The sequence below is a fragment of the Leptonychotes weddellii genome, chromosome 8 (assembly GCF_054177405.1).
Source record: "Leptonychotes weddellii isolate Sample4059 chromosome 8, ASM5417740v2, whole genome shotgun sequence".
Classification (NCBI taxonomy): Eukaryota; Metazoa; Chordata; class Mammalia; order Carnivora; family Phocidae; genus Leptonychotes; species Leptonychotes weddellii.
Genome location: NC_138376.1, coordinates 27,264,646 through 27,286,376, shown reverse-complemented (window position 1 = coordinate 27,286,376; position 21,731 = coordinate 27,264,646). Strand labels below are relative to the sequence as shown.

At 44.5% G+C, this 21,731-nt stretch overlaps 1 protein-coding gene and 1 pseudogene across 1 annotated transcript in view; both read left to right on the top strand.

The window, feature by feature from the left end:
• Positions 1–5,916: 5,916 nt before the first annotated feature.
• Positions 5,917–21,731, top strand: part of PPIL1 (peptidylprolyl isomerase like 1) — an 18,772-nt gene continuing 2,957 nt past the window's right edge. Inside the window, exons 1-2 of the mRNA XM_006750239.3 lie at positions 5,917–6,232; positions 8,069–8,223. Of these exons, the coding sequence (XP_006750302.1) occupies positions 6,177–6,232; positions 8,069–8,223 (211 nt within the window). The 5' untranslated portion in view covers positions 5,917–6,176. The remainder of the gene's footprint in view (positions 6,233–8,068; positions 8,224–21,731) is intronic.
• On the top strand, positions 19,368–20,753 carry LOC102748856 (small ribosomal subunit protein uS13 pseudogene; annotated as a pseudogene).

The following is a 21,731-nucleotide window of genomic DNA, read 5'->3' as shown; positions in this document are numbered from 1 at the left end:
ATAAATAGTTCTGATAGATAAATAAATAAATAAATAAATAAATAAATAAATAGTTTTTGGTCGGTTGTATATCCATATAGGAAAAAATGAAACTTGACTCCAATCTCACACCATACACCAAAATAAATTCTATGTGTATTATAGCTCTACATGAGAAAAACAAAACCATAAAACTTTAGAGCAGCTCTGTCCAATACCATGGCCATGCAAGTGACTGTTGAGTACTTAAATGTGGCTAGTCAGAATTGAGATGTTCTATAAGAGATAAGATACAGTGGACCACATTAAAATTAGAAACCACCTCTGATCACTAAAAGACACAATTAAGAGAACCAAAAAGACAACCTATAGAATGAAAGAAACCAACAAAGAGCTTGTGTCTAGGATACATAAAGAACTCTACCAATAAGAAAAAGACACCTGGACAGCCAAATAGAAGAATGAGCAGAAGATTTGAACACAAAAAGATAATACCACAAAAGAGGATACCTAAATGGCAAATACACATGTAAAAAAGTGTTCAACTTCACTAATCATTAGTTGTTAGGGAAATGACTATGAGATCTTGCTTCAATGGAAAAGACTAGCAACACTAAGTAAGTGTTGATGAGGAAGTAGAGCAACAGCAACTCACACACTGCTGGTGGGGATGTAAATTGCTACAGCAATTTAGGAAAACAGTCTGGTTAGCTATTAAATTATAATATACATATAACCTATGGCCCAGCAATTCTACTTCTATGCATATACTCCAAAAAATTCACATACAGTGCACCAAGATACATACAAAAGTATTCATAGCAGCACTATTTGTCATAGACACAATCTGGAAACATTCCAAATGCCCATTAAGAATAGAATGTATAGGGGCACGTGAGTGGCTCAGTCAGTTGAGTATCCGACTCTTGATCTCAGCTCAGGTCTTGATCTCAGGGTCATGAGTTCAGGCCCTGCATTGGGCTCCATGCTGGACATGGAGCCTACTTAAAAAAAAAAAGAAAGAAAGAAAAAGAAAAGAAAGGTTAGAATGTATAAGACATGTAGTATATTCATGCAACAGAATGCTACACAGCCACTGCATATAACAACATGGATATATCTTGCAAACATAATGTTAAGCAAAAGAAGCCAGACACACAAAAAATACTTCATGACTTCATTTATGTAAATTTCAAAAACAGAGAAAAACAATCTATGGATTTAGAAGTCATAAAGCGGTTACCTTTGTGGGGGAAGGGGTACTGATTGGTAGGGGGAGCTTCTCTGGAGTTGGAAACATTTCTTGATTTAGTGGTGGGTTTACTTCATAATAATTAATTGAACTGTTACACATAGGATCTGTCCACTTTTCTGAATGTATTCAGAATTTAAATTTTTACTTAAAAAAAGTACTCTGGGGGTGCCTGGGTGGCTCAGTCGGTTAAGCGTCTGCCCTCAGCTCAGGTCATGATCTCAGGGTCCTGGGATGGAGCCCCACATCAGGCTCCTTGCTCAGCAGGGAGTCTGCATCTCCCACTCCCTTCCTGCGGAGCAGGGAGCCTGATGCGGGGCTCGATCCCAGGACACTGGGATCATGACCTGAGCCGAAGGCAGACACTTAACGACTGAGCCACTCAGGCACCCCTCAAATAAATAAAATCTTAAAAAAAAAAAAAGTACTCCGGGGAGTCCACAGGCCCTAGAAAGCCCATTTCTTCCTGGCCTCTCCTGCCAGTCTCCATACCACAGCCTGAGTGACACTTCCAACGTACAAAATCTAATTTTGTCACTTCATATGTCCCTATTTTTCTTTTTCTTTTTAAAAGATTTTATTTATTTATTTGACTGAGAGAGGGAACACAAACAGGGGGAGTGGGAGAGGGAGAAACAGGTTTGCCGCCGAGCAGGGAGCCCGATGCGGGGCTCAATCCCAGGACCCTGAGATCATGACCTGAGCTGAAGGCAGCTGCTCAACAACTGAGCCACCCAGGCGCCCCTCACATGTCCCTATTGCCCTCAGAATCAAGTTCTAAGATCCTCTGTGATTCTCTCACACTCAGCTCCAGGATGGCCCAAGAAACACTCTCTGGCTTCCCAAGCTCTCTATAATGTTCCAGATCTACAAAGAGGAGAAATCTCTCCTGGCTTCTGGCTAACCACCATTTTCCAGATCTCAGCTCAGGTTATCACTCCCAGGGAAATTTCTGACTACCCAAAACCAGCTCTGGAACAACAAACAGAAGTCAGGAAGTACCATGTGCTTCTTTATTACAACTCTCATTCCACTCTCTTGTAGCTGTATTTGTCTGTCTCTTGTAGGATGTGAGTTGCTTTGAGGCCTGGCACAATGTCTGTGACCTGTCTTTATTTTCCTCAATGCCTAGTGGCTGGTAGGTGCTCCAGGAAAAGATTTAGGGAGAAAGTGATCTTGGAAGTGGCTGTAAGGATTCAGACATCGGAGACTGAGAATGGACATTTCAGGCATAAGACATGGGAATAAGAAGATTCAGAGGAGGGAAGATATGAGCACATTTGGAGAACCTAGAATGTTAATCTGAGTGAGGCCAAAGCTACTTATGGAAGAAGAAACAATGTTTAAAGATTAGTTTGGCATAGGCAGGAAGAACTTGAATGCTAAGACTTTGATCTGAGGGCAGTGGGGAGCCACTGAAGGTTTTTGAGCAGGGTTGTGACATGATCAGAGTTCTATTATGGCCATATAAATCTGGTGGGATGGACAAAGGCTAGATTGGAAGAAGAAAAATTAACTTTGGAAAGTTCAAGGGAAAAACAACTTTGATGGTCTAGGTAAAAGGAATGGAAGAACAAGAATCAAGTCAAGGAAGATTTCCCAGGTAATAACAAATCAGAAAGGCTGCAAGGTAATAGAAAGTCTCAGGAGAGGAAGGCAGGGAAAAGGCTTGGATTTCAGCCCATATTAAATCCTGATGGGCCTTGGAGCTGATCATTTCCTCCTGTTGGTCACTCGGAGCCCTCCGCTCTAAAACCAGGCCGATGGGAGACAGGGAAGAGACCATGAGTGTGAAAGTGCTTGGAAATCTGTAATGTGTGTGGGATTGTAGCTGAGAGAGGGTGAGGAGTCAAAGATGTGTCTGGTGACTAGGACCACAGTGACTGGGGGCATAGGAGGAGTAACTGTTTGGGGGAGAGGATAGGGAGGGAAATGATGGGTGAACATACTCATTTCTTTAGTCTTGGCTTCTATTTAGAAAAACCCTTGAGAAGGTTTCCAGGGACTAGCACTCTGTACCACAGAATGGCTTGTTTGTGGGCTGGTGCCTTAGCCCTGCCCCAGCCACTGGAGGCTCCCCCTGTCCATGTTCTGGTCTGAAACAGGCACTGGGGGGAATGCTGAACTGAACTAGGACATGGTCCCAAACATGGGCTTTTAAAAATCTACTTGGAGGGGAGAGACTAAGTGACAACAATGAAAGGTGGCACAGGATTAAAAACCAAGAAGGGAGAAAGTCTACTTAGAGATAGGAAGAATAGAGAGGTTTCCTAAAGGAGTTGGGACAAAGGCTCGGGTGAGGTTTGGGAAGTATTGCAAAGAAAGGAACGGCCTGAGCAAAGGCCTCGAAGTGGGAATGCTCATGGCACATTTAAGACATGGATGAAATAGCAGGAAATCAGGCTAGGGAAGTCACTGAGGGGCCAATGACCAAGGGCCTTCAAGCCTAGGCCAAATGTTTGGGACTTTATTTTAATAGGCAAAGGGAAACCATTTAACATTTTGTGGCAAAGAAGTGACATACTATATCTCGGGAGGAAAGCTTTGGCTGCTGCTGCTGTGTGTGTAGGATGGGTTAGTGGGGAAAAGCCAAAAGGTAGGGAACCCTACAAGGGGGCTTCTAAAATAATCCTGATGTTAAAGGTCTGAAACAGCAGTGGGAAGAGGAAGGAAGGGATACAATTTGGGTTATCTTGGGAAAAAAGAATTGACAGGTCTTGATGATGTATCACTTATATGGAGCAGAGAGAAAGAGGATGATCTTCAGTTCTCTAGCCCAAAAAATGATGTTTCTGTAAAAGTTTATAATTTTGTTTTTAATAAAGAACACTTATTCAGAAGACACATTAAGCTTAACAGAATAGATGAAGTAAATATAAGCTACTCTGAGTAATTTAATGTGGACTATTAGTTATAACTCAGAAAAGAAATCTTTGTCAATTCTTCCCTGTAGTCACCCAATGTTCTCTTGGGGACAAAAAGGCTAACAAATACTGACTCTCTTGAGGAAGGATTTTGGAATGAGACAGCAAGACACTGACTTATTCTTGTGTAAAATCCCAATGCATCCTCACTGTGCCCTAAGCCTCCCAAAATATACAGTAAGGAACTACATAAGGTCCAGAGAAAGGCAACTCAAATAACAAAGGACAGAATGGACCAATGATAATCCCACTTTCCTGTCCAGCTCAAGGGTCACAAAGAGGACATGAACACGAGACTGCAGAAGGTGTAAGATTTATTATAGCTTACATTACACAGCACTCGTCAGTTTAAAATGTCAATTTTCTGCCCATTAGTCATTCAACAAACCTGAACACCCTATTCTCAGTACTCTGCGAGAAGGGCACAGAGATGGAGGAGGCCCAGCTTGCTCACTGTCTAATTTGATCTTTATAACATTGTATACCCTTATTCCTACCTGACAACTAAGGGAACTAGGGCTGAACTGTGGTTAAACATGGAGGCTCACGGCTGGGGTACTTTGAGCAAGTTACTTAAGCTTTGTAACGTTCAGTTTCCTTAAAGGAAAAAGGGAATAGTAATATCTACCTCGTGAGGTTTTGAAGATTAAGTGTTGTCAAAAGGTCAGAAATAGCAGAAGTAAAACCACTGCATGACCGAAACAGTAATTAGCAAAAGTTAATCATGTACAAAAAATAGTTTGCAAACTGGAACCACTCAAACTGAACGTGGGATGAGAGGTTCAGAGGTATATTGCCATGGAGCAGTTCATATTGTGAGGAGGCAGTGGCTTTTTACTCTTCAGATCAGTTAGATTATTAGAGTTTTCCTAGTGATAGGGATGGGTCACAAGTAGTTACTTCACATCCATTTTGAGAACACTTTAAGTTTCCTTTTTGATTTTCAGAGGCATTAACAAGAAGTGGCCCAAATTAAGTTTTGCTTATTTTACAGAACAAGCTGAATTAAGATTTGCTTATAGGACTAAACTGGTTTGCTTGCTCAGGAAATTTTCAAGTCTGGTCTCCATTTGTGTTTGATTTTAACAGTGTGAAAGTACATAATAGTGCTTAACTCGATGCCTGATATAAATTAAGAATTCATTTAGCCATTGTTATTAACCACTGTGCAAAGCATCTATAATATATGATTACTTACCCCATTTCCTTCTCGTCCTCCCTCTAAACTTCGCAGGGACTCTGCGTCTCTTTAGCCCTGAGCAAACCCTCCTAACAACCTTCTATCCCATCTATCCCAGCCAGTCACTCTGAGCCCTGCTTTAGCCCTCATCTCTTTGATCTTCATTCTCCTTTAGCTCTCTTTCCTTCTCATTTTCTTCCTGGCCCTTCTCCTTCCTCTCTCCCAGACTCTTTGTGGAGTCTGGAGGCTCGGGTTTGCTCTATGACTATGGACAAATGAACAAGTCATTTCACTGCTGGGTCTCAGTTTTCACAACTGAACAGTGGGAACAATAATATCTACTTTACAGGGTTGCTTTGTGGAGTAGATAAGAATAAAGTGTAGTGCTACGTAAATTGTACAGGGCCTTACAAAGGTCAGAGACTGGCAACTCATTTCCATTCCCTTTCAGGTCCTTGCCCTTTTGTGGAACTAGGAAATTATCCCAACTGAAAGTTAGGATATTAACTCCAATCGGAGTGCAGATTTGCTGGTTGTTTCCACCTTCCACGCCTAAGCGAACCAATCAGAGCGTCCGGAGAGTGTCGCGGTCTCTTCACCTGGAGACCACCTCTACAATGGAGCTTGCACTTTTCTCCGTCCTTGCAGCCAGCTTGTTCTCGCCTCGCGTCCCGGTTTCTCGGCCTTGGAAGGGAGATTCTTCTTCTTCCTCGTCTCTGCCCCCCAAGATCTTGGCATCGCAAAGGTTGAACGACGAAGACCGGAAGTGTGCGCAGCACCGGAGGGTCCCCACGAACCGACACCGGAAGGAGCTTTGCTGCCGCATTCGGTCGGCTGCGCTATGGCGGCGATCCCCCCAGACTCCTGGCAGCCGCCCAACGTATACTTGGAGACCAGGTGAGAGGGGTCGGGCCTCTAGGGCTGGGCTGGCGGAGGCGACGCGGAGCCCGGGCTTTGCCGCGGGGCTGGGTTCCCGGTGCGCTCCCCCGGGAGCACGGCCTCCTCGTGGGGAAGCGTGCAGCGGCGGCCTTGCGGGCCGCCTGGGGGCTGAATGGGGACCGCCTCCGTCCGCGTCCGCGCTCCGCACCGGCTCGCCTTGAAACCTCAGCGACAGCTGCCCAGTTGCCCTCCTCGCACCCCGTGGTTCATTCATCTATTCGTTCGACAAGCATGTGTTGATTCTACAAGCAGGCGACGTCGGGTCTGGAATCAGGATAGAGGTGCATAAGACACACTGCCTTGCATTTAGGACCCTGCAGTGTAGTGAAAGGGGCAGGTCTGTAACTACTAAAGTTGTAAGTAGTTAGTTGTATAAACAAATTACTAGGAAGGCACCGGAAGAACCGCATTTCCCCACCATCAAAGAGCGGTATCATTGAGCACCAATCAGCTAGTGCCATGCGCCTGACATACAGCATCTCATTTAGTTTAAGCCACTTAGCAACTCAAATCATGTAGGTGTTATTCCACTTTCTCTCCCATTTTAGCAGGGGAAATGACAGAATTTACGAATTAAATGATTTGACCAAACCCATATATCTAGTAAGGGACGTTTAAATTGCCTCTTGTTTTTTGTTATGACAAATACTGGGATAAATACCCTTACACATACTGTATCCTTAGGCACATTTGTAAGTTTTGCTATAGAACACTTTAAAGTTGAAATTGTTGTCAACAGGTGTGCAGATTTCACAATTGTATAGGTATTTCCTGACTGCCATTCCAAAAATATTCCCTGTATTTAAAAAATATGCACCAGAATATAAGCTCCATAAGGGGAAAAGCACCTAGAACCGTGCCTTGCACAGAGTAGGTGTTAATCCCTGTTGAAAGTTAGTAGTGTGAAGGATGAATTGCTGGTAGAAAGGCTTTTAGAAAGCTATGTTCTAGCACATATGAGATATATATATATATATATATTTATTTATTTATAGAATGCTTACACTGTACTTGGCACTGGGTATCCAGGCTATACAGAGTTGCCTCAATTTTCATATTCTTGGAGCTTAAAATCTAGGTGAGTGATGGAGTGGAGGGGAAGGCACCTGTCTGTATTTTACTTTTTCCTTTTCCTTAGCTGTATTTCAGGGGGAAAAGTGCTCATCCCATTTGGTAGTATAGAGATTTGAAGTAATCAGGTTTTGCATTTGTTGTGCCCCTCCTAAATACACACAAAGTGTACTTTTTTTTTTCCCATTAAAATTTTTACAAATAGGTAATATATTTACAAGGTTCAAAAATACAAAAGTTTAAAAAAAGATACTCATTGAAAGCCTTCCTGCTTCCCATTTACCCAGTTTCTACCCCCACCCAGAAACTCAGGCATGTATAAATAAGTACAGATTCCTGATATGTTAATGTCCTCCTTTAAAAAAATATCAAATTAACTGCAATTTTTTTCCTAATTTAAGGGTTGGTTATATGGGTCTCCCACGATCGGTGATTTTTTTTTTTTTTTTAATATATAAAGCTCATTCGAATTTTTAGTCGTCCACAATTATTTTGTTTAAAAGAAGTACCAGAAGCTCCTGTGTGTTTTACTCAAAGAAGGTATCTGTGTTTATGTTATTTACATTGTGATGTTTTCCTTGGCCGAGCATGAAATCTGATGTGTATTACAATTTCATGACTTAATGTAAGCTTGAAAATAAAGAGTGCTGGATCAATCCCATAATATTCCTGCTGCTGCGACCTTGTTCTTGACTGGAGCTCTACTGTCCTCTCCCCCTGCAGCATGGGGATCATTGTGCTGGAGTTATACTGGAAGCATGCTCCGAAGACCTGTAAAAATTTTGCTGAGTTGGCACGTCGAGGTTACTACAATGGCACCAAATTCCACAGGATCATCAAAGACTTCATGATCCAGGGAGGTGACCCAACAGGGACAGGTATAGTTAAGCCGACCTTGGCTGAATTCAGCAAAATAGGGAAGGCTGACAGAGGAACATGTGTAGAGGGGAAAAATCAAGAATTTGGTTTTCGTTTTGGACACATTCCATTTGAAATACTTGTCAGATCTTCAATTAGAGGTGTTGAATAAGTAAAGGGATACGAGTGTGGAGTTCATGGAAAGGTCTGGGATGGAGGTACAAATTTGGGAGTTACTGTCATTTAGCTGGGATTTATTAGTGAAATCGGCAGATGCTAACGTTAGTTTCAAAACCCCTTGCTTCTTGGTCTGCATCTTCTGATTCCTGCTCCTGCTTTTTTGCCTTTAAATTAAGTTTGATATCCTCTGTGGCTGTCTTTTTTCTTAGTCCTCTTCTTCTTTGTCATTCTCAGTTCTCTGTTTATCCTTTATGACCAGAGGCATTCAATTTCTTTAATGTGTGTGGACACATGTAAAAAGTACAGTATAGGGGCGCCTGGGTGGCTCAGTTGGTAGACTTGATTTCGACTCAGGTCATGATCTCCGGGTCATGAGATTGAGCCTTGTGTGAGCTGTGCGTTCTGCGTGGAGTCTGCTTGAGATTCTCTGTCTCCCTCTGCCCCTCCCCCTGCTTGAGCACTCTCTCTCTCAAAATAAATAAATAAAATCTTTTTAAAAAATACAGTATATATAAGAAACTACAAAAAAGAATGCTCATAAGTATACTTCCTAAAGATTTCTAACCACTATTAGTGATTAATTATCCCTGCAACATTCCCACTTCTTAGAAACGACTAATGTTAACTGTTGGTGGCCATTATTCTAGACATTTTTCTTTTCAGATACCTATTCAAAAGGATGGATGGATAGATGGACGAATGGATAACTAGCTAAATGGAAATAATTTTAAGAGAATAGGCTGTGTCATGCATGCTATTTTTTTAAAACAAAAAAAATTTTAATTTTATATATATAACCAAAAAATTGATTTCCTGCTATGTAAGGTGAGGCAATTAGTACTTAAATTTCTACCCATTCCTATTGTTTAGGAAAAACTCCATTTTGCCTGCCTTCTGTGTTGGGAAAAACCTAGATCTTCCCTTCTGTGTTTTCCTCCTGCATGTCACCTTTACTACTCACACAGATCACTTTGCTTCTGACCCTCCTGGTCACCAAATGTATGGAGGTTTACCCCCCACAAGCAATTCTGTGACACCAAGTGAGTGTCTTACTATTTAAGTCAGTTCCAACATCATCTAACTAGAGATAGCATCAGATCCCACAGGTTAAGGCCCAGTCCCACAAGATTGCCCCTTGCCCCACTTCAGTCCCAAGCCTAGGTTATCAGATGTTCCAATAACCCCCCCCTTAATTTGCCAGAGCAGCTCACAGAACTCGTGGAAACCGTTTACCAGTTTACTAAGGGATATGGTAAAGGATACAGATGAACAATCAGATGAGGAGATGAATAAGGTAAGGTTTGTGAGGGTCCTGAGGGCAGGAGCTTCTGTCCCTGTGGATTTGGGTGCATCATCTTCCTGGAAGGGATGTGTTTGCCCACCTGGAAGCTCTCTGAACCTTGTACTCTTGGGATTTTGAGCAGGCTTCTTCATGTAGGCATGATCAATCATTACCTCCATTTCCAGCTCCTCTCCTCTCTCTGGAGAAGCAGGGGTGGGGAATGGGGGACCTGGTGGGGACTGAAAATTCCAAGCTTTTAATCATGGCTTGGTCTTTCTGGTGACCAGTCCTCATCCAGGAGCCATTCAGGACCCCACCTGTCTCCTTAAAACAAAAGATGCTCCTAGTGTTCTTATCACTTAGGAATTTAAAAAGGTTTTAGAAGCCCTGTTTCAAGGACAGGTCAAAGACCAAATATTAGGGGCGCCTGGGTGGCTCAGTTGGTTAAGTGTCTGCCTTCGGCTCAGCTCATGATCCCAGGGTCCTGGAATCGAGCCCCGCATTGGTCTCCCTGCTCAGCGGGGAGCCTGCTTCTCCCTCTCCCATTCCCCCTGCTTGTGTTCCCTCTCTCGCTGTCTCTCTCTCTCTGTCAAGTAAATAAATAAAATCTTAAAAAAAAAAAAAAAAGACCAAATATTAGAACAACAGATTCTCCTAGTGTTCTTATCACTTAGGAAATTACAAGAGTTTTAGGAGCTCTGTACCGTGAGTACCGTGAACCAGGGATAGGTATATAGATATATGTAGATATATCCATATATCCATGTATCTTCTATTACCTCACACCTATACTCCCTCCCTCACTCTCAGTTTTTGTCATTAGTTTAATTTTTCCTTGCAGGGTACATTTTCTACTCTGTGTTTGATTCCCTCAGCTACAGTATGGGTTCTGCATTTCGGAGGGTTCAGTGCCCACCACTAGACTTTTCTGTTCCCAAGTGTTGGAGGGCAGACTTTCCTATTGAATGGTTTGTATTGCAAGGGCTAGGGGGTGTTTTATTTTGTAACTCAATCATGTTTGAGAATTTGAAAAAGACCATGATTGGGTCTACTGTTCTTGGGCCACACTCGTCCCCTCAGATCGGTTTAGCCAGTTCTGCTCTGTTGCCTTCTGGTTTTAAGCGTGGCTTTGGGAAATACTGAGGCCAGATTTACTCCTTCCTTCAGCTCAGGGGAAAATGTTTTGATTTGTATTTTTGAATATTTTCTCTGTTACTTGCTCTGATTTTCTATTTCAGGAAACTAGTTATTCTCTTGTTTCATGACCTCTGCCTTCCATATCTATTACATTTCTTTTGAGTGTGTGAGATGATGTTTTTCTATTTTTTCCCCGCATCCACTGAGATAATGTCAGACCTTTACTCTGTGCGTTATTCAACTTTTAGTCATGTCTGTTCTGTTCTTTACTGCTCTAATTGATTCATTAGCTCCGTATTGGTGTCATGGGGCTCTCAATCTGTTTCCTTAGTCTGCAATCTTTTCACCTTATTCTGTTGATTTGTTATCTTGTCTTTGAGCTCTTGTTGTATTGGATTCTTATTTCTGTTGAAGCATCTCTAGCTTGAGACAGCTGCAGAGAAGCCCTTCTTGGACTGTGTTTTTCTCCCAGACTTGAGTTCCTGAGGTGTTGTTTTGTTTTGTTTTGTTTTGTTTTGTTTTTGTTTGTCTTACACGCTTTTTCTCCTTCCAGTTGTGGTAATATGTTTGCACAGTTCCTGTGCCATATCTTTTCATCTCACCCATGCCTACTGTCAGCACTGATGCTGTCCGTACCTTTTATTTGCTCAGATACGGTATAAGTGGATTCTCTTTGTCATTGTCCCCACCCTTGTGGGACCAGTTGTTCTCCCCAGTCCAGATGCTAGGTTGCTTTCTCTTCATTTTATCCCAGTCTGATGAGGTGGTAGGAGAGCTAATGTAGAGTGCACCTTATGGGAGGACTAGCCTCTGTTCTGTTTTCCCAGCCTCTGTTAAAGTCCTGCCCATGGGTCCCCTCCACCAGTCAGTGGTATCCCTCTCCCCCAACCCAGGAGTCCCCTGAGGATAGCTGTAGCGGAGGCAAAAGATTCTCCTACCCTTTTTCATTCATAGCTGGGTCTCTATAACAAGACAGATTGATGAGAGAAAAGAATACAAATTTGTTTGCTGTAAGTTTTTTTTTTTTTTTAAGAATTTATTTGTGAGAGAGAGAGAGAGAAAGAGCACAAGCAGGGGGGGAGGGACAGAAGGAGAGGGAGAAGCAGACTCCCTGCTGAGCAGGGAGCCCGATGCCGGGACTCAATCCCGGGACCCTGGGATCATGACCCAGGCCGAAGGCAGACACTTAATCGACTGAGCTACCCAGGCGCCCCTGTTTGCTGTAAGTTTTGATGACACCACGGCCTTGATAAAAAAAATGAAGACCTGAAGAATAGGTTATACCTGAGTGTTTTTGTGCTAGGTTTGACGAACAGTGGAAATTTGTGGGAAAATGTGATAGGACGAAGGGGGTCTGAGCTAAATGTAGTAAACTGGGGAAAACAGCAAGGCCTGTTCTTTCAGATTCCTCTGGGGGTCCTTCTGTCTTAGAGATGAGATGTTCTTTTCCTGCAGGTATAGGGACGGCCCCTCTCATGTGAGGGTCTTAGGACCTACTTCAGGGGAAGGTCAGAATGTCCTTTTTTTAAAAAAAGATTTTATTTCTTTATTTGACAGAGAGAGACACAGCGAGAGAGGGAACACAAGCAGGGGAGTGGGAGAGGGAGAAGCAGGCTTCCCACCGAGCAGGGAGCCCGATGCGGGGCTCAATCCCAGGACCCTGGGATCATGGCCCGAGCCGAAGGCAGACGCCCAACCGACTGAGCCACCCAGGCGGCCCAGAATGTCCTTCTTGTACCTGATGTTTCTCAAATTCCTTCAACTTGAAATTCAGTATGCCAGAGCACCATATTTTGGGGTAGTTTGTCCTGAACCCCATCATGGCCCAGTGCTCCCCCCCTCCTCCCAAGGTGCCAGGTGCTGGTGGCCTGCCATGTTGCTCCCAAGCGCCTCTGGTATGCACAGGCTTCTGCCATTAGGGGCTTCTCTTTAACTTTTTCAGGGTTGCTAGCCCACCCACCCTTCTATTGGCTTCTTAGAATTGGAGGGTATTTGTAAGAATTCTCTGGGTTACATTTCTTCTTTCCTGATTACTACTTTTAGAGAGTGCAGGCAGAAGAATCGCTCATTTCTTTCCTTGGTGACTCTTTTCAGAATTTTTGTAATAAGTTTGTTTCCTTTTTATTTGGTTGATGCTGGTGAATTTGGGGCTTGGAAACAAATGGAATTTTGTGTGTGTGTTTCATCGGGTATTAGGGGAGGCAGGGGCCAATCCTGCTTCACTCCACTTTTTTTAAGATTTATTTATTTTAGAGAGGGAGAGAGAGAGAGTGTTCGCGCTTGGGGTGGGGAGGGGCACAGAGAGAGGGAGAGAAGCAGACCCCATGCTGATCACAGAGCCCGTGGGGCTGGATCCCAGGATCCTGAGATCATGACGTGAGCAGAAATCAAGAGTCTTTATTAATTAATTAATTAGCGAGCGAGAGAGAGAGAAACAGCATGAGAGGGGAGAGGGTCAGAGGGAGAAGCAGGCTCCCCGCTGAGCCGGGAGCCCGATGTGGGACTCGATCCCAGGACTCTGGGATCATGACCTGAGCCGAAGGCAGTCACTTAACCAACTGAGCCACCCAGGCGCCCAGAAATCAAGAGTCTTAACTCTTAACTGACTGAGCCACCCAGGCGCCCCTTCAATCCACTTCTTTATCTGAAAGTGTCCTGTAAACACTTTGATGTACTTCTTTCCTGTCTTCTTCCTCTCTCTTGTTGTGAGATAAAATTTTAATTCATAACACTTAAGACCCTCACATGAGTAGTAAATGAGCTGATGTTTGTAAAATGGTGACTACAGGCTGACTAATAGCTGAGCTGAGAGAGTCCATGATGAGTGTACAAGAATTGGAAGTGACTCCGATCTGAGTTGCTCATGTCAGAGCTTCCCTATATTTCTATAATCGGTTTGCAATCCTTCATAATGTCACATTTCCATGAAGCAATTTTAATGAAATTGAATCACTCAGAAGATTTCCAGGTAATTGCATCCAGCCTCAAGTACAGTGAATGATTGAGCCGGCAGGTCTGTGGTAGAAGGTAGACAAGAGTTAGGCCCTCCTGGGTCACTGATGTGAACTGCTCCCTGATTAGGTAACACGTTTTTTGCCATACATGTCAGATGAGCAGCATGAGGCGTCCTGGGCTCATCAGCAAGCCAGTGTACTGTTTCTGTCCCCAGCTGTCCCTCAGTCTGGCTACTCTGCGACGGTTCTTTCCATGGTTTTTTCTTATACACCTTTGCCAGGTGTTTTCTCAATTCGAATATCTTTGACTTCCTGCTGGATTTTAAAGTATTTTACCTCTTAAATTTCTCTTCTTGTAATAACTATATGCCGGCTTTTTCCTTAGCTGTTGGAATCTCTTTTTATCTGCTTCTCCTAACTTCTTCCCTTTCTCTCCTCCCTATAAGACGTGGCATCCTGTCAAGCCTTTCCTTTTGCTCTTCATGCTCTGTACTTAACCTCTCAGTGCTCACCAGCTGGCGTGATTGCAGTGATTAATTACGTGCTAATTATGCTGTGCATCACCCTCCCTCTGACTTCACGTCTCCTCTTGGTAGCCCCAGGAACACCTGAGATTTAACGTGTTGAACAGCAAGCTCATTGTTAATTTTATTCATTTGATGAATATTTGCTAAGAGTCTGCTGGGTATCCTGTGCTATTCTAAGTCCTGTGAAGAGACTTAAGCATTAGAAGCCAAGGCATTTTCTTTTCCTTGCAGCGCTCCCTTCTCTGCCAGGAAGACAAGATAGTTCTAATAAGAAATAACTAGAGAGTAATAATATAATATGCAAGTGTACGATTACACTCTGGATCACGTATATAACAGAGATTGGAATAACTCTTGGGAGGACAGGGAAGGGCATTTTAGATTTAGGAAGAAGAAAGAGTACAGAGCAGAGGCATAAGTGACAGAGACCTGTCAAGGGTGAAAGAGAGCCCAGCACCCCACATGTCTTGTCTCACATGCTGGACCGGCTCTGTGACATAATCTAGCCACCTCTCCGTGTCCAGGACAAATGTCTATGGTGTGATTTCTAAGGTCCCTGAACTGCATGTTTAGGGGACAGTTAAGGGGACAATTGGGGACAGAGTGCACAGAGTAGTTAGAGATAGCACGGTGCCTAAGATCAGACCAGTTTATGAAGACGCCAGACAGGAGTTTAGGTTTGATCTAACATCATTCTGGAACCATTTTGGGTTCCATAGTTTCTTGAGTCTGGGATAAGAGAAATACGTGAGGAAATTTAATTCAGCGGTAGTTAGTATATGGCAAGGTCACTTAGCATGGGGTGAACAGCCCGGGTTGTAGAGCCCGGTGGGCTTGGGGTTGAATCTTAGCTTCACACAAACGCTTAATTAAATGTAGATGAGTTACGTGAGCCTTCTTAGCTATAAATGCGGAGTGTGGTTTGGTTGTATGCACCTCATGGAGTTGTTGTGAGTAGTAAATGAGCTGATGTTTGTAAAATGGTGACTACAGGCTTGACACAAAATAGGATCTTAAAAAGATGTCATTTATTATTTATTTTGGTTGTTAACTTATCTAACAAGTCTTTTGGACTCCTGCCATATTCCAGGCATTGTTCTAAGAGCTGGGGAGGTAGAATAGTGAAGAAGAAAGCCCTTGTGAAGCTCACATTCTAGTGGGTGAGACAGTTAACAACTAAGTACGTGATATACTATCAGGTCAGGACAAATGATACGGAAAAAATACTGTATAAGCAGGGGTTCTCAACCTTGGCACTATTGACATTCTGGGCTGGATAATTCTTTGCTGTAGAGGGCTGTCTATGCATTGTAGGATGTTTAGCTGCGTCCCTGACCTCGCCGTGCTGGATGCCAGTAGAACCCCTCAGTGTGACAACTAAAAATGTCTCCACACATTGTCCAGTGTCCCTAAGGAGCAAAGTCACCCTCAGTTGAGAACCCCTGGGATAGAGAGTGAGGAAGGTGCTATTTTGGATAGTGTGATTAGGGAAGACCTCTCTGATAAGGTGGCATTTGAGCAGAGCTCTGAATAAAGTGAAGTAGTGAGGCTGAGAGTGTCATGGGCAAGGACACTCCAGGGGGGAATAGCAATCAGAGGCCTTAGACCAGAGTGTGCTTGGCAAGAAACAGCACAGACCAGTGTGGCTGGAGTGGGTGAGTGAGGGGAAGAATGGTAGGAGATGACTTTGAGGGTAGCAGAGCACCGGGTCATGGAGTCTCATAAGTTGTCGTGAAGACTTTGGATATTGTCCTAAGTGTAATGAAATGTCACTGGAGGATTTTGAGAAGAGGACTGCCATGATAAGGCTTGTTTTAAAAGGATCCCCCTGGCTTCCATGTGCAGAATCAACTGGCGTGGAAAGGAGACCAGGCTGGAAAGAAGGAGACCAATTGGAAGCTTTCGTTGTTGTCAAAGCCAGAGTTTTTTTGTATTGGTTCTGGTCCTCTGGGAAGCAGATGCAAAGACAGAGTTAGACATTCAGGACACTGATTGGGATAACACCTGTGAAAGTTAAAGGGGCAAGGGAGCAGGGGTTGGAAGGAGAGGTCTTCAGACGTCAGTGCAGGTCTGATCTGTGAAAGGAGAGGGGGCAGAGGGAAAGGAGCCAGTAGAGAAAAGGAGCCACCAGTAAGGCAGGATCTCAAGAGCGATGATGTCAGCTGTCAGATCCTGCTCATGGAGCAGGCAAGGTGAGGCCCGAGGATTGACCATTGGATTTAATGACTTGGTGGTCACTCATGACCTTGACGAGAGCCAGGTCAGTGGAGTGCTGAGGGTAAAAGTCTGAATGGAGAGGGAACGTTCAGAGGCAGGAGAGGAAACCAAGACACCAAGTGCTGACAGCTTTTTTTGAGGAGTTTTTCTGTGAAGGGATGCAGAGACATAAGGGGATACTTGGAGATGGAGCTTTGTGTTTATTTTTTAAGACAGGAAATATTAATACCACTTTTTTTTTTTTAATGCTGATAGGAATGATCCACTAGAAAGAAAACTTGATACAGGACCGGGAGGAATTATAGTTGCAAAGTTCCTTAAAGGTGATGGGATTGTAGTGGTGGGATAGTCCAATGAGCAGGGTATTTGTACAATGTATCAATAAGGGAAGAAGGACAGCAAATCGGAGGACATGTAGGAAGGGAAGTGGATTCCGTGGTGAGAGCCTGTGGAGGTCAGAACTCTGCCTTTTTGTCAGTGAAATAAGAAGCAGGGTTACACTCACGGAGCACGGAGCAGAGAGGGAGGGATGGAGGTTTGCCCACAGAGGAACTGCCGTAAATCAGGGCAGGCCAGCCCCCAGGATGAACTGATAACTGCCTACAGTTCCCTTTCCCGGAAAGTGCCCAGGTTATCTGAGTGCACGGAAACCATGTAGTGGAAAATATGAAGCCAACGCAGTATTATCAGTGATGCTGAGCTCCCTTTATCTCCTAACAAGCCTGTGAGGCAAGTACTACTGCTATTCCTACTTTTCCGACAAGGAAACTGAGGCTTGGAGAGGATAAGTATCTTGCTTAAGGCCACACAGCCAGTAAGTGGTGGAGTTGGGACGGAAATCTGGATCTCTCTGGCCCCAGAGGCAAGTGAGGAAGAGAGCACTCCTAAGACGGACGTGCAAAGCTTCTTGGAGAAACGTAGCTTTCCCACGGTAGATCGGGTATCTGGCATTTGCCCTGGTAATCCAACAGCAGCTCTGCCAATTAGTTCCTCCTAGCAGAAGACTCTGTTAGGAATGGATTGTATCAATTTGGGATGCTTTTGGCTACAAGTAACAGAAGGAAGAGAGCTTTTGTTTTTCTCACGTAACAAAATGTCTGAAGGTAAGCAGTTGTAGGCCTTGGTTCAGCTGCCCCCCAGAGCTGTCAGGGACCCAGGCTTACTATGTCCTTCCATTCCACCACTGTTAGTGTGTTGGCCTTTGATCTCAAACTTGTCTTATGGTTGCAAGATGGCTGCTGCTGCTCCTGACATCACCTCTGCTTTCAAAGGAGGAAGATAGGGAAAGAGCTGAGGGTGAAAGACAGCAGGAGTGTGTTTGTCCCTCTTTATCAGGAAAGCTGTAGTTTTCCCAGAAACTCTACTCAGCAGGCTTCTGTTTGTATCAGTAAGTCAGAAGTGGGTCATCTGACCACCCCTAGCTGCAAAAGGAACTGGTCAGTACCTGCCTTCCTTGTCTCTGAAGTTGAGGCAGGCCATGGAGAAGGGGTTAGAGAAGGGGTTAGAAGTGCTCAGAGGACAGCTAACTTGCAGTTAGATGCTCTCTTGCCAGAAGAGAGGTTTTTGATTGGTTTGGTCAGTGGCCTTCTGGTGTCGGGTGCCCCAGGCGGAGCTTTCACCTGGGCCTCCTGATGGGTCATTGGCCCACCTGTGGCCTCTTTGGGGCTGGATATTAAGCCATGGTCCCATGAGCTGTGGCATGGGAGTGGTGGGGATAAGTAGCACTAAGTATGGTAATCTTTGTGTGAGAAACCACTCTGCATGTCTTAGGGGCCACTCCAGTTCATTGTGAGGTTTCTACAGGCAATGAGCAGGAAGAAGAGACATCAGAGGAGAATGGGGGATAAGGGAAGATTTTTTTTTTTAAAGAGCAGAAGCACAGATCATAAAAAGATGAAGGAATTTCAACTGCAAAAAATTCTGTGCGTAAGACCCCAAGAAGAGTGAAAAAAAGTCCACTGGAAGAAAGTATTTGCAAAAGCATTCACTGACCAAGGACTAGTATCCAGAATATGAATCCTAATAATATAACATTTATATATATATATATATATATAAATGTCAAACCACTCAGTAGGTAAGTGGCTGTTGCCAGACGAGGAAGGGTAAAGAGCCAGTAAACATGAAACTCTGCACACCTTCAAGGAAATGCAGGTTAAGACACAAGCAATCTGACACCTCTCGGCCTGACAAATGTTAGAAAGTCTGGCTGGAGGACCTAGAGCAGTAAGAGTGAGCACTGTGGATAGGGGTGCACATTGGGGCCACTTCTGGCAAGATATTCGAGGACATGTGGTAATGGGGAAATACTCAAACTGTGATCCTGCCTGTCTGCCGTGAGGTGTAGCCCCTGAGCGTCTGCGCGTGTGTCTGGGAGACAGTACGAGAATGGTTACTGCAGCATGGTTTGTAAAAGCAAAGACATACAGAAAGGATCCTAAATATCCCGTCAGCATGAGAAAAGAGAAGATTGGTGTTATAATTGTGTGGTGGAATGAATGCTGCAGAGAGCTGCATGGAACCAAATGCATAAATATCACTTACACAGAGAAGCTCGTTGCAGAAGAATCCAAGGAGTATAATAGCATTTACATAACCCTAAAAACATGCAGAGCAACAATACATTTTTTTAGGGATGCACACATAGGTGGTAGAAAGGAAAATGCATGGAAGTGACAGACTCCTGGTCACCATAGTGGTTCCCCGAGGGCAAAATGTGAGTCTTTGACACCATTGTGAGCTGAGGGGAGGGGGGAGGGGGGCGCGGAGTGCACGGGGTGTGGACACGGGGTCTTGGACTGGATTAGTCACCCTGTTTCCTGAGGGGAAGGTGCAGTTGTTCGTCACGTTCTTTGTCTCTTTTGTATGTGTGAAACACTAAGTACGTAGACTGAATGTTGAAAACAGGACAGAAGAGTAAAAGAACTTTCCAGGTACAGAGTTCAGAAACCAGACCAGTGCCTGGCTCCTGTTGCACCTGCCCGCACAGCGAAGTTTTGACTGCGAACCTCCCAGATGGTCAGCTTTGTATGTGATCGTTGGCATCTGTGCAGCCCGCTCTGCACCAGCAAACTCTTTGATCACTGCTGTCCCCTCCCGTCTCTCCCCTGTTCCACATGCCCAAAGGAATGTTTTGATTGGAATGATTTGTCTTTCTGACATTTTGTTGCAAACCCTACTGGGTTGAATTAGGTTCTGAAACTGTAACATATTATGTAGAAATGGTGCTGTAGAGACCCCAGACTAGTTGCAGCTGGTCCACCTTTGCCTAGTGAGTACAGAGGGGCCTCTGTGCTCTTCCCTCTCATCACTTGATGACTGAAAACCCCTGGCTTCATCTCTGACTCTTGACTGGCTCATCCCTTAGCCTTCTTGTTTGCGGTGCCGTTTACGTGACGGCTTTCAGTTCCTAGAGGACAGGGGCCCTGAGGTTTCATCCTGGCGGCCCCCAGCTTGCAGGGTCACACTTCCAGGCTCAGCCCGCGATGGACAGCCACTACTGAACTTCATCCTCCACTCGCTCACCCAAGCCCCAGACTTAGGGCTTGACCACGCTTTGCCCCCTCAGCCTTCTCTTCATTTTCAGCCCTAGCACTCCCACTCACCATCCCCTCCACCCCCAACCTCAGGCAGGAACCTTGACTCCCTAGTCAGAGAGAATGTATTGGTCACATAATTGCTGTTTAAAAGTATGCTGGCAGCTCTTCCACAGGAGGCCTACACGCCGCCGCTGGGGCCGCCGCCATGTCTCTAGTGATCCCTGAGAAGTTCCAGCACATTTTGCGAGTACTCAACACCAGTATCGGTGGGCGGCGGAAAATAGCCTTTGCCATCACTGCAGTTAAGGGTGTGGGGCGAAGATATGCTCATGTGTTGTGGAGGAGAGCAGACGTCGATCTCTCCAGAAGGACCGGAGAGCTCACTGAGGATGAGGTGGAACGTGTGATCACCATTATGAGAATCCTCACCAGTATAAGATCCCAGACTGGTTTTTGAACAGACAAAGGACGTGAAGGATGGAAAGTACAGCCAGGTCTTGGCCAGTGGTCTGGACAACAAACTTCGTGAAGACCTGGAGAGACTGAAGAAGATTAGGGCCCACAGAGGGCTGCGCCACTTCTGGGGACTTCGTGTCCGAGGCCAGCACACCAAGACCCCAGGGTGCTGTGGCCACACCGTGGGTGTGTCCAAGAAGAAATACATCTGTAGGCCTTGTCTGTTAATAAAATAGTTTATACACCTAAAAAAAAAAAGTATGCTGGCAGGTTGGAATTTTGGGAATGAATTTTTAAAAGGTTCGGTAGCTGGGTACTTTTCCAGAAGGATAGGTAGCTTGGCCAAGCGGGAGATTTCTCTGAGTCTGTTAGGATTCACCCCCATTCCTCTTTGCATGAGAAGTGTTTTCTTCCAACTGAGCCATCCTGGCACCCCTTCGAAGTGTTTTCTTCCAGGGTTCCTGGGTCACTCAGTTGGTTAAGCGTCTGCCTTTGGCTCAGGTCATTATCTATCCCAGGGTCAGTCTTTAAAAAAAAAAAAAAAGAAGTGTCTTCTTCCAGAACCAGGGGCTGTGACAGGCTCTCTTTGGTGGAACGTCCTAAAAGTTGATGCAAGGGATTTTCACCTGGGAGGGCCTGGGGGAGAGGGGGACGTGGTGCTTTAACGTCCTACTTTCATAGCAGGCTGTAGAAGGAGGCTAGCTCCCTGTGTCTGGGCTGTTTTCTGGCTGCCAGGCAAGCAGAGTAAGCTGATAAATGCAATTTTCACTTTGTTCCAGGCTGTTTTGTCATCTTGGAGAAACCAAAGTAGTTCAACAAGTCATATTTATTTTACTAAATAACTGATTAGGAGAGTTGCCTCCTATTAGGACATTTTTTTCCACTGGGAAAACTATATTTATTATATCATTTTGCTCTAAGAACAGAACCTGGGTGCACAGTACCACACTCTTGTGGACATAGTATAAATAGCATGCGGTGGTGATGTTGCTAGCAGATCATTCCTAATCCCATGTTTCTTTATAATAGCCTTTGATATACTACCTCTCCTGTCAATGGACTCTGCCTGCTATAATATTATTCCTTTCTGCCACATTGCCACTTTCCACCATCTCTCTTCTCCTTAAGCTGGGTATTTTTGACCAACATGAATGTTATTTTCCTTCATTGCCGTCAAGGACAGCAAATAGGTTTTAATTCTTGTGCCATCTCTAATCCATTAAAAATGGCTGCTTG